The sequence below is a fragment of the Solanum dulcamara genome, chromosome 3 (assembly GCF_947179165.1).
Source record: "Solanum dulcamara chromosome 3, daSolDulc1.2, whole genome shotgun sequence".
Lineage (NCBI taxonomy): Eukaryota > Viridiplantae > Streptophyta > Magnoliopsida > Solanales > Solanaceae > Solanum > Solanum dulcamara.
The window spans coordinates 28826271-28838588 of record NC_077239.1 but is presented as its reverse complement, the minus strand read 5'-3'; the positions used below and the strand labels follow the sequence as shown (position 1 = coordinate 28838588).

The 12318-nt window shown below is 35.7% G+C and overlaps 1 protein-coding gene across 2 annotated transcripts; it reads right to left on the bottom strand.

Moving 5' to 3' along the window:
* Positions 1 to 1007: 1007 nt before the first annotated feature.
* Positions 1008 to 12118, bottom strand: LOC129882491 (uncharacterized). 2 transcript variants are annotated; one of them, XR_008765776.1, is made up of 6 exons: positions 11818 to 12118; positions 7511 to 7603; positions 7339 to 7437; positions 6893 to 7256; positions 1383 to 1432; positions 1015 to 1284 (listed from the first exon to the last, which is right to left on the bottom strand). XR_008765776.1 is itself a non-coding variant. In XM_055956791.1 (5 exons), the coding sequence occupies exons 1-4, from the start codon at positions 7912 to 7914 to the stop codon at positions 1412 to 1414; spliced, it is 366 nt and encodes a 121-aa protein (XP_055812766.1). In that variant the 5' UTR covers positions 7915 to 10957; the 3' UTR covers positions 1008 to 1284; positions 1383 to 1411. The 2 variants fall into 2 exon arrangements, 1 of the variants encoding a protein (XP_055812766.1); XM_055956791.1 differs by lacking the exons at positions 6893 to 7256; positions 11818 to 12118 and adding an exon at positions 7762 to 10957 and having other exon boundaries at positions 1008 to 1284.
* Between the last annotated feature and the right edge of the window lie 200 nt (positions 12119 to 12318).

Sequence of the window (12318 nt, the reverse complement as noted above, 5' to 3'; positions counted from 1 at the left end):
TATATAAATATATAAAAGAAATGGTTAACACCCATGGTGTTAGTTACAATATTTGCTTTAAAAAAAAACTTAGACTATGATATCAAGTTATGCATAAGTTTCTAAGAAAAATAATAATGATCTTGAGCCCGTTTGGATTGGCTTTAAGTTGGTCAAAACCAACTTAAAGCCACTTTTTAGCTTTTGAACGTGTTTGCCTAATGCTGACTTTAAGCCATAAAGTTTTTAAAGTCAGTCAAAAATAAAAAGTTAGGATTCCTAACTTTTTTTTCCAAAGTGCTTAAAGTCATTTTCTTTGACCATGAAAATTATTTTTATATCCCTTATATCTTAACTAAATTCCCAAACTATCTTTTTTTTATTCTTTTAACCCTAAAATTCACATCATAAGAACTTTTATCCAAACACTCAACTGCTTATTTATAAAACGGAAAAGGGCCAAAATTACCCCTGAACTTTAAAAAATAGTCTATTTATGCCATTCGTTATACTTTAGGGCCAATTATACCCTTATCGTTTTACTTTGGGCCAAATATGCCCTTGAGTATAATGGAGTGTCACGTGTCGGTCTCTCAGTGGTCAACTTATTTCCGTTTTTAAATCTTTTTTTTATCTATTTTTAAATTATTATTTTTTAATCTTTTTTTTAAAATCTATTTTTTAAAAAAAAAATTATATGTTTTTTAAATCTTTTTTTAAAATTAAAGATTAAAAAATAGATTTTAAAAATATATAATATTTTTTAAAAAAAACAAATTTTAAAAAATATTTTTAAATATTAAAAAATAGATTTAAAAAGCATATAATTTTTTTAAAAGAAAAACAGATTTAAAAAAAAAGATTTAAAAAATATTTTTAAAGATTAAACAAAATAGATTTAAAAAACATATAATTTTTTAAAAAAAAAAACAAATTTAAAAAAAAGATTAAAAAAAAATTTAAAAAAGATTTTAAAAACAGATAAAAAAAAGATTTAAAAACGAAAATAAGTTGGCCACTGAAAAACCGACACGTGGCACTCTATTATACTCAAGGGCATATTTGGCCTAAAGTAAAAGGGTAAGGGTATAATTGACCCTAAAGTATAACGAAGGGCATAAATAAACTATTTTTCAAAGTTCAGGGGTAATTTTGACCCTTTTCCGTTTATAAAAATAACTTTCAGCACTTCAAAATTCTAAAAGCACTTCATACATAAAAGTTACTTTTTTTAAGCTCATCCAAACGGGCTCCTTGTGCATCTTCTAAACTTGCATCTTGACTTGTAACTTTAATCTTCAATATCTGTAAATACAAAATATTGAAACGACGATAAATAACTATTGGTAATATATATTATTAATATACATAAATTCGACACTAAAATTAGTTAAACTGCTCACCACAAAAGAACATCAAACTTCACCATGGCTTATCCAGAAACATCAACAAGCTGTAAGAATACACGAATTAATTAGAAAAGCTTTTGGAATGCATAAAGAATTCAAATTTATATCGGAAACACAAAAAATAGTTGGATCTTGATTATAAACTCCTCTCACTACTCATCAATATATTGTAAGCTTTTTCAGATGTAGGGCAAGCATTCTTTCTACAACACCACCACTGCACATCACCAGTGGTTTCTATCGATGCTTCTTTTCCAAATCTTTTCTGAATTCATGAAAATTAGAAGTTCTACATATATTTCAAATACTCTATAATACAACATTAAGAAAGCCATCTTCAATATGTCAGCAAGCTTTTCTACTTAGATTTTCAGGACATCTATTGATCAATGTCTTCACAAAGGGTCCTTTGGATGAAACCATAGTTGTTTGGATAAAAAACTGATGAGTAAAGTATCCGGTCAACCTTTATAAGCCCACTTTCTTGTTAAGCTCAGACTTGACTTTGTTGCCTTTACCTATTTCAACCACACAGGTGAAAATGGAGGGTGCACCTGGTCAAATCTCTAGGTCATGTCACAGATGAGCAGCAATAGATCTTCGTGACATGGAGGAGAGAATTCTTTCATTAAGCGCAACACGAGAGGTTCCTGAGTTTCTTCGGATCCGTTTTCCACTATTTTCAACTATAGTAAAAGAAGGAGACTGGGTGAAGGAGAAGCATACTCTGCTCAGTTTCTCTCCTCTCACAACTCAAATCTTATTAGTGTTACTTTCCATAGCAGCCTCGCTAAATTCTAAATTATGGCTGCCTCTTAGATTTTGCTATCAGCTTAGTATCTCTCATCAGTAAATCCCAAAGAGCATTAGGTTCAATTGTGCAAAAGATAAAAGATGCGTGCACGCGGGTTATTAGCTACTAGATCTCGCTTCTGGGAGACTCAAATTAGAAGAAGAACGTTTTGCTAACTTCTATATATCTGCAGATCTCTCTTCAGATCTTCAATCTCGTCACCCAGTTCGTCTATTTTTTTATCTTTACTTTCAAATATCCAAATATCCAAATATCCATTTCCGGCAAAGCTCCAATTTTTCCGGCGAAGTTTTTTTTTTTTTTTCAGGTGTATAGATCTGGATTCCCGGTGACGAACAACCGCTGCAACTCATCTCCGTACACAGACGTGAACAGTACTCCAACGGGAGCAATATTTTCGGGCGGTAACCAGGTTCATTTCTACCGGAGTTGGTACCTCCGGTTCTTATATCTTTATATATCTAGTCTTTGTTCATATACTTGTCGTTACTTTTTGCCGATTTTAGACCCCCTAATAATTTATTAGTTCATACGCATTTTCGTGGCTTTGGATAGTGATGATAGACTAGGGTCATGTTCTCGCTCATGGACAGGGACGAGGGTAACGAGGGGTAAGTGGGTTAAAGGAGCGTCTAGACTGAGAATAGGTTCTTGGAACATTGGGACGTTAACGGGTAAATCCATAGAACTGGTTAAGATTCTAAAGAAGAGGAAGATTAATATAGCATGTGTCCAGGAGACAAAATGGGTAGGCTCTAAAGCTAAGGAGGTAGACAGATATAAGCTTTGGTTTTCTGGTAAATCGAAGTATAGGAATGGGGTAGGCATTTTAATAGACAGTGATTTAGGGGATCAGGTGGTGGAGGTTAGGAGAGTCAATGATAGGATGATGTCGATTAAAATGGTCGTTGAAGGGATCACGTTGAACGTTATTAGTGCCTATGCGCCGCAAGCAGGCTTACGCGAGGAGGATAAGAGGCGCTTTTGGGAGGATTTGGATGAGTTAGTGGTAGGCATACCACCTACTGAAAAGCTTTTCGTGGGAGGGGATTTCAATGGGCACATCGGGTCTATTTCAGGAGGGTATGATGATGTACATGGGGGTTTTGGCTTCGGGGACAGAAATGGAAGAGGAATCTCACTTCTGGATTTCGCAAGAGCTTTTAGGTTAGTGATAGCCAACTCGAGTTTCCCAAAGAAGGAGGACCATTTGGTAACCTTCCGTAGCTTAGTGGCTAAAACTCAGATAGATTTTTTACTCCTTAGGAAGGATGATAAAGGTTTGTGCAAAGACTATAAGGTCATCCCGATCGATAACCTTACAACCCGACATAAGCTCTTAGTGATGGATTTAGGGATTAAGACGACGAGGATGAGGAGGGTCGGGGAAGAACGACCTAGGATCAGATGGTGGAGTTTGACAACCGTTAGGGCCCTAGAGATGGGAGAGAAATTGAAGGATATGGGAGCTTGGGATAGTAGTGGGGATGCGAACGGTATGTAGAATAGGACAGCTAGTTGTATTAGGGCTGTAGCAAGGGAAGTGTTAGGAGTCTCAACAGGCAGTCGTAGACGGCATCGAGGGGACTGGTGGTGGAATGAAGAAGTGCAAGGGAAAGTGGAAGCAAAGAAGCTGGCGTATGCTAAGTTGATGGAGAGCAAGGATGAGGTGGAGAAGTGGACGAATGGGAAACTGTATAAGATAGCGAGGAAGGAGGCGAAGTCGGCGGTTACAACGGCAAAAATGACAGCTTTTGAACGCCTTTATGCTGAACTAGAAGAGAAAGGCGAGGACAGGAAGCTATTCAGGCTAGCCAGGGCCCGGGAGAGAAGGGCACGCGATGTGGATCAAGTGAAGTGCATTAAAGACGAGCACGGAAAAGTACTGACAGAGGAGACCCTTATCAAACAAAGATGGCAGTCTTACTTCCATAAACTTTTGAATGACAGTGGGGTCACAGAAATTGTGTTGGGAGATTTGGAACATACAGGAAGGAGTCACGATATTGGGGGTTGTAGCAGTATTACGGTCGATGAGGTTAAAGGTGTTGTTCGTAGGATGCGCTGGGGAAGAGCGACCGGACCTGACGAGATCCCTGGAGAATTTTGGAAGAGTGCGAGCTCGGTAGGTTTGGAATGGCTGACTAGGTTATTTAATGTCATCTTTACGACTGCAATGATGCCCGTAGAATGGAGGTCGAGCATCATGATCCTTCTATACAAAAACAAGGGGGATAGCCAGAGTTGCGACAACTACAGAGGTATCAAGCTTCTAAGCCATACTATGAAAGTGTAGGAAAGAGTGGTGGAGATGAGGGTGAGGAGAGGCGTGTCTATTTCAGAGAACCAGTTCGAATTTATGCCGGGACGCTCAACTACGGAAGCCATCCATCTTATGAGGAGACTAATGGAGCAATATAGGGAGAGAAAAAGAGACTTGCATATGGTATTCATCGACTTAGAAAAGGCTTATGATAAAGTCCCTCGAGAGATACTATGGAGATGTTTGGAGGCTAAAGGTGTACCGGTAGCATACATAAGGTTGATTAAGGACATGTACGAGGGTGCCAAAACCAGGGTAAGGACAGTAGGAGGGGACTCAGAACACTTCCCGGTGGTGATGGGGTTGCATCAAGGATCAGTCTTGAGTCCGTTTCTATTTGCCTTGGTGATGGATGTATTGACGCGTCAAATTCAAGGTGAGGTGCCATGGTGTATGCTTTTTGCGAACGACATAGTCCTCATCGATGAGACTCGTAGCGGAGTTAACGCTAAGTTAGAAGATTGGAGAAGCACCTTGGAGTCTAAAGGTTTTAAGCTGAGTAGGACCAAGACAGAGTACCTAGAGTGCCAGTTCAGTGAAACACCCTAGGAGGTTGGCGCGGAAGTTAGGCTCGGGCCATCCAAAGGAAAAGTAATTTTAAGTACCTTGGTTCTATAATGCAAGGCAACGGGGAGATCGACGAGGATGTCACACATCGTATTGGGGCAGGATGGAGGAAATGGAGGCTCGCCTCCGGTGTGTTGTGTGACAAGAAGGTGCCACCACTACTTAAGAGCAAGTTCTACAAAGTGGTGGTTAGACCAGCTATGTTATACGGGGCGGAGTGTTGGCCAGTTAAGGTCTCTCACGTGCAAAAGATGAAAGTTGCCGAGATGAGAATGTTGAGATGGATGTGTGGGCATACTAGGAGCGACAGGATTAGAAATGAGGTTATTCGAGACAAGGTAGGAGTGACCTCGGTGGAAGACAAGATGCGGGAGACGCGACTGAGATGGTTTGGGCATGTGAAGAGGAGAGTCCCAGATGCACCAGTGCAGAGATGTGAGAGGTTGGCCATGGATGGTTTCAGAAGAGGTAGGGGTAGGCCGAAGAAATACTGGGGAGAAATGATCAGACAGGACATGGCACATTTACGACTTACCGAGGACATGACCTTAGATAGGAGGGTGTGGAGGTCACACATTAGGGTAGAAGGCTAACACATAGTGGCATTTCTCCCCCTTAGCCGTAGGCGTATTAATGCACTATGATTCCTTGTACTTTGATTTATGGTATTTATGTTACTATCTAATAATACCTACTGCTTTTTGTGCTTTGATTATTTCGTTATCTATTTATCTACTTTTAATACTCTTGTCTGACCTTTTTTTATGCTGCTAATGAGTCGAGGGTCTTTCGGAAACGGCCGTCCTACATTGGTAGGAGTCAGGTCTGCGTACACTTTACCCTCCCCAAACCCTACGATGTGGGATTGCACTGGGTTGTTGTTGTTGTTGTTGTAAACAGAGAAAGAAAACATACACGTGCAACTATGTAGAAAATAAAAATCATAGGCAGAAGTGGTTTAGTGCAGCTACGTAGAGAAACTAGTTGTGCAACAGTTCTTTATTATATACGCCACTTCCTAACATTCGATAATAAATTAATATTTGATCTTATAAAACAAGGGATGTGAATATAGAAAAGAGCAACAAGTTAAACAAGTGATGTGAAGCAAGGATCCTTTCTTAAGATGTGTGCGGCACAACTTCGTAGAAAATAAAAAATAGAGGAAAAAGACGTGTGTGTGCAGCCGTATAAAAACAGAGGAAGATGATGTTTGTGTGCAGCGGTGTAGAAACATAAAAACAATGAAGAAGATGTGTGTATGCAACCGTGTAGAAACATAAAAACAGTGGAAGAAGACGTGTGCGTGCAGCTGTAGAAATAAAAAATAGAGGAAGAAGACGAGTCCGTGCAACTGAGAAAAAAACTCAACTGGTGTGTTTATGGAGAATGTTGAATTTATAGAAATATCATTTTTTTCTCCCTCTGTAACAACTATACTGGTGTGTTTATAGAGTGTTCAATTTGGTTTGGTTCAGACCAAAGAGTTGAAGAAGTTACTGAGAAAACAAACAACAGTTAAACTAGTAACTTAAAACTAATTGCATACTTTAAACGACAAGTAGTTAAAACAAGCGAGCAGCTATCTATATTTATGAACAACAACTTAAAACTAATCGTATACATGTTATAATTAACACACTAACAAACAGTTTATAATTTCTCCTAAGAAACTAACACATTTGGAAATTGTAACTCGTTAGGCACAATTTAAAATGCTATTCATACATTCCTAACCTCTTTTTATTAAAGTAAATGCTTAAAAACTATGCACAAATCAAGTTGTGCATTGTTACTTACTTGGTCAGCAAAAAAAAGAGCAGTGGTCATTCAGTTGAAACGGGTGATGTCGTATGCTGGGTATGTGATTGTTGAGCAGCAAAAAATTCTTGCATTTTTATTATTTCTTTCATCTCATCTTTTAAAGTAGACAAGCGAGCATTCAAGGATTTGTTTTCGTCATTCAAAGATTTATTTTCCTCTTGAGTAGAACGTAACGCAGACGCTAATTCAGCCTTTGAAGAAGTGCCACCTTTCATGTCTTTTGCCTTTACTCCACCCCCAAAGCCAAATACATGGCTATGAGTTTGAGGTCCTCAACATTTTTCTACAATCTCTATGCTAGGTAGAGAGGGGTTCGCATTTACTATTTCTTCGATTAAGCCTAAACAATATATAAGAGGACATTTTCAAATAGAATACATAATAATTTTAAGTAATTTACATATTTACTTTACCAAACGCACATGTTTTTCAATTGCTTCAGGTTCAATAAGCTTGTTATTTTTCTTACGAGTCTCAAAGAAAATAGTCGCCAAATTTGGTGGGTTGCCGTCGTTTCCACCCTTTAAATCAAAGAGAAACATGTCAAATAACACTACATAAATGTTTCTCTAGAAATAGTTTTTCTTATTATACCTGCTGATAAATAATCTCTCTAATAGGCTTTCTACCAATATGATGAAACATCTTCAACTTAGCTCGATTTTGTGCATTCCTATTGCTTCTCTCCTGTATTTTGAAAAATAAGAATAGTATAACTATAGAAATGCAAATTCTCATATATAAAATAGGTTATCAAGTTCACAAAAAAAGTTTCATAGCTAAATATCACGACAAGCTGCAAAATGGATGCTTTAGAAAAATGTCTATTAAATCACTAGGCATACCTGAAAACTTTCAGAACAAAAATGTTCCTTAACTAACCACTCCAACTCCTTCTCATCTACTCCCTTCGGAATATTCTTAGGAGCTTGTACAATTGGCTTATTCTTAACATATGTAGCATGCAAAGTACCCTTTCCATTTATTCCATAACTCATTCATCCATCCAATTATATGATCACGATGATCATTTATGTCATCATTCTCAAATTTATCATACAATAATCAAAACATGAGTTAAGTTAATGATCATAACATAAATGATGGTTAACTCCATTTCTATAGTAAAGAAGCTGAAAATAGAGGAGAGTATGATATGGAAGATTTTTGATAAGTAAAATGATTAAAGATCACACTTAGACATTATTAAGATGGCTTAATTCTCTGTCTTGTATTAGGATTAGAAGAAAGACATGAAAGAGTAAAAACGACATATGAAGGACTGAGAACTAGCAAAAGATGAAGAGTTGCAAATCATGTTAATATTGATGCTGCTGGAAGGTTAAGTAAATTGGTAATGGTTGTTGTTGGTGCAACAAATGATTGAGTGGTTTGCTCCATGTGTCCAGAAAAGATGGCACTTGAGAATTTAGAAATTATAGTGAAAACAAAAATTAGAATTATTGTAAAGCGAGAAACTTCTATAAAATGAAAGATAAAGAAGATGGTTGAATCCCATGTCTAGTATTCAGTTCTAGTTTCTATTCCTTGTCTAGTATTTAGTTCCAGTTCTAATTTCAATCTCCTATCCAGTATTTCGTTCTAGTATTCTATGAAATTGAGTGATTAGAAGATGAAAAAGGGGAATAACTTTTCAGTGCGTACAAGAAAGCAGAACACAAAAAGAACTACAGGGCCCAAAAAGGGTGTGGCAGATTGCTAACAAGGGGAAACCTCCACTTGAAAGAGGTGGATCCCAGATACAGCAGGAAAGCAGTATAGATGAAGCTACAGTGGTAAAGGTTGATAATCAAATGAAGGTACCTGAAAGCAATGAGGAAAATGATAGTTTCACCCAGAGAGATAGTAGAAAGGTTTTGAATGATGAAGTTTTGGGATTACAGTGTACTAATAGGATATAATTCTCTCACAATCTTCTACTTTTTCATCATGTTCATCTTTAGAGTCTGATACTGGATCACCTAAATGTTCACCATGGTGATACCAAAAAGTATAATTTTGAATTATTCCATATACTTTCAAATGTGACTTTATCGTCTCACGAGTTCCTAATGTTGTATTACAACATCTGTAACATGGACATCTTATTTCAGAGTCTTCTTCTGTTCCCCAAAAAGCATAATTCAAGAACTTTGCGTCTAAGTAGGATTTGTCAACCCGATTATTAAGAAAAAGTTGCATCCATTGCTTACTAGGTGCCATAACCTTAGAGAATAAATAAAAAAATAGATTAAAAAATATAAAGAATAAGAAAAAATTTATGATGCGTATAAATTTTTACCATCACATGCACACAACCTGGTTACTTTACGATAAACGATCATTTAAAAATTAATTTTCGGCTAAGTGTGTGAGTAATTGTATCTCACAATTATTTTTTTAAGTTTTAAAGTTTGTGCATTCTTGGCTAGAAGTATGATGACCAGATTGTGAAAGAGTTCTGAAGTTGGACCAAGTATTTCTCATGAATTAATGAAATTAAGAAACATGGCCAAATTATGAAGAATGCACTTAAATTCATACATTATATTGAATCTTACATTTGACGAAGACATTGGGTTTCTATGTCAATTCCAACATTATATTACATCTTAATGAATTAAATAGTAGTTACTCTACTTCTTCTGTATGTGTAGTTGATTAAATCTTCTTATTCTCTGTACCTTATTTGAAAAGTAATTTGAACAATATATCAAACTTCAGAAAACAATCTTTTCTTGCTCTTCAACCTCATTCTCAACCTATTGACATGGGTAACAATCGACATTGAAACTTTCTAATTTAGAGCTTTGTTAATGAGAAAAGCAGCGAAATCAACATGGTGCATATTGAATTTAGAGAATAGAAAGAATCTACTAAAGGAAGAGGAGGCACACCTGAGATTTGAGTTGATAGAAAACAGAGATTCTCTATTTATTCTTACCATCACTCCACTTGAATGTTACAGAGGTTAGTGAAATTAAGAAACATGACCAAATTATGAAGAGTGCACCCTAAATTCCTACATTATATTGCATCTTACATTTGACAAAGAAAATGTCTTTCTCTTTCTATTATATTGCATAATAATGAAGGAAGAGCCATACTTGAGGTTCGAGTACATAAAAAACAGAGATTTAGTTAATACCGGAAGAATATATGGTGCAGCTACAAAATTAATATACTTTTAAAAAATGACCATCAATTCTAGAGAAAGGGAACAAGATGAGCAGTAACTTGAACAAAAAAAAAACTTAAGTTAGAGAATAAAGCAACTCGAGAAGATCATGAGTCATACTCTTCAATTACAGGTTCAAGTTGCAAGTTAAATATATTGAATCTCTGGAAATTGAATAGGTAGGATTGCTAGATCAAACATTTCATTAACTTACCTGAAGAACGCATGAGTTGCAATAGAAAAATGTTGTGCAGTTTTGGTAACCTTCCAACAAGTGAGATATTATTGAGTAATCCTAAGCCTAGTGTTAATAATGATTCTAATTTCATCCCTATTTTATTGGAAAGTTTCAAAGGTTAATGATCTTAAGAAACATGACCAAATTATGGAAAAAACCAGCAATCCGAGAGATAAAAGAGTAACTCGAACAAGAAGAGTAATTACTTAAACAAAAAACAACAAATCTAATTTAGAGAATGAAAAAAATGTCAACTCGCAGAAGACTAAGAGTCGTATCATAGAGATTCAAGTAAATAGAAAACAGGGATTCAGTTTGACAAGAACACAATCATATATAGTGCAACTATTAGAACGTATCTTCTTGAAAGATCTTGAGTTTGCAAAGTTTCATGCCTAAATAGAACTATAGTGTTTCTACCTTCAATGTACAGCACACCTGGAGGTAATTTGAATCAGTTTACTTGCTTTTTATATCTTTCTTTAGTTCGAGTTAATTTGATTCTCAAAATATGACCAATTCTTTAGATACACAATAGAGTACAAACTTGAATATACTTCAAAAACGACAAGAAGTCCAAGAGAAAGAAGAGTCACTCAAATAAGAAGAGTAGTTACTGAAATAAAAAAAACAACAAAATGAATTTAGAGAATGAAAAGAAATCTATTCGCGGAAGATTAGTAGTCATACTCTTCAGTTACAGGTTCAAGCTACAAGTTACATATATTGAATCTCTAGGAATTGAATAGGTGGCGTTGCTAGATCGAACATTCCATTAACTTACCTGAACGACTCATGAGTTGCAGGAGAAATGTTTTTTGCATTTTTGATAACCTTCTAAAAAGTGAGATACTGCAGACTAATCCTAGAGCTAATTTCGTCCCTATTTTCTTGAAAAGTTTTATAGGTTAGTTAAATTAAGTAACATGACCAAACTATGAAGACGACTGTAGTTTGAGAGAAAAAGGAGTAACTCAAGCAACAAGAGTATTTAGTTGAACAAAAAAAGAACCAATTAATTGAATCTATAGAATGAAAAAAATATCTACTCGCAGAAAATCAAGAGTCATACCAGAGAGATTTCACTAGATAGAAAACAGAGATTCAGTTTGATAAAATCAGAATAATATATGGTGCAACTATTAGAATGCATCTTCTTTAAAGATCTCGAGTTTGCCAAGTTTCAGGCCCAAATAGAACTACAGTGTTTCTACCTTTTATGTGCAATAAAACAAGAGCTAATTTGCATAAGTTCTATTTTTTTTACATCTTTCAGTTGAAGATAATTTTATTGCCTAACTATGATCATTCCTTAGCCACACAATACACTAAAAATTTAAATAAACTTCAAAAAGAAAAATGACCACCAGTCTGAGAGAAAGAAGAGTAGATCGAACGACAAGAATAATAACTCGAACAAAACAAACAACAAATCCAAATTTAAGAATGAAAAAAAATCAACTCACAGAAGATCAAGAGTCATACCTGAGATTTGAGTAGATAGAAACCAGAGATTCAGTTGGAACTTGATGACCTACAACCTGTGTTTTCCCAAAACTGAAAAAACACAGATGAAAATGCTGAGAATTCAGAAAATAGATGAAAACCCTGAGAGTTATTCGCCTGAAAGTTGCGTTGTGCAAATGTTGCTGGCGCTAGGGCAGAATATGTTGGATTTAGAGCTTTACTGAGATCGCTGCTAGGGTTGTTTGATTTCATGAGATATTTTGAGAAACAGAGCAGCCTTTTTTTTTAGAATTTTAATAGTTCTGTATATTTTAGCGCTAAGTTTTGGTGAATTTTTTTATTTTTTTAATATTTAGGTTCCCGCACTTTCTATCTATTAAGACCCCTAAATTAAATTCTGGACCATTTACTACTTTCTTTAGAAACCAGATTTAGAGCCCGTTTGGATTGGCTTTAAGTTGGTCAAAATTAACTTAAAGCTTCTTTTCAGCTTTTGGACGTGTTTGCCTAATGCTAACT

Coding starts and splice junctions, on each gene's coding strand:
- LOC129882491 (XM_055956791.1), bottom strand. CDS start 7,914: ATGAGTTATGGAATAAATGGAAAGGGTACTTTGCATGCTACATATGTT. Junction 7,438..7,510: donor GAGAGATTATTTATCAGCAG/GTATAATAAGAA, acceptor TTTGATTTAAAG/GGTGGAAACGACGGCAACCC. Junction 1,433..7,338: donor CTGAAGCAATTGAAAAACAT/GTGCGTTTGGTA, acceptor GTATTCTTACAG/CTTGTTGATGTTTCTGGATA.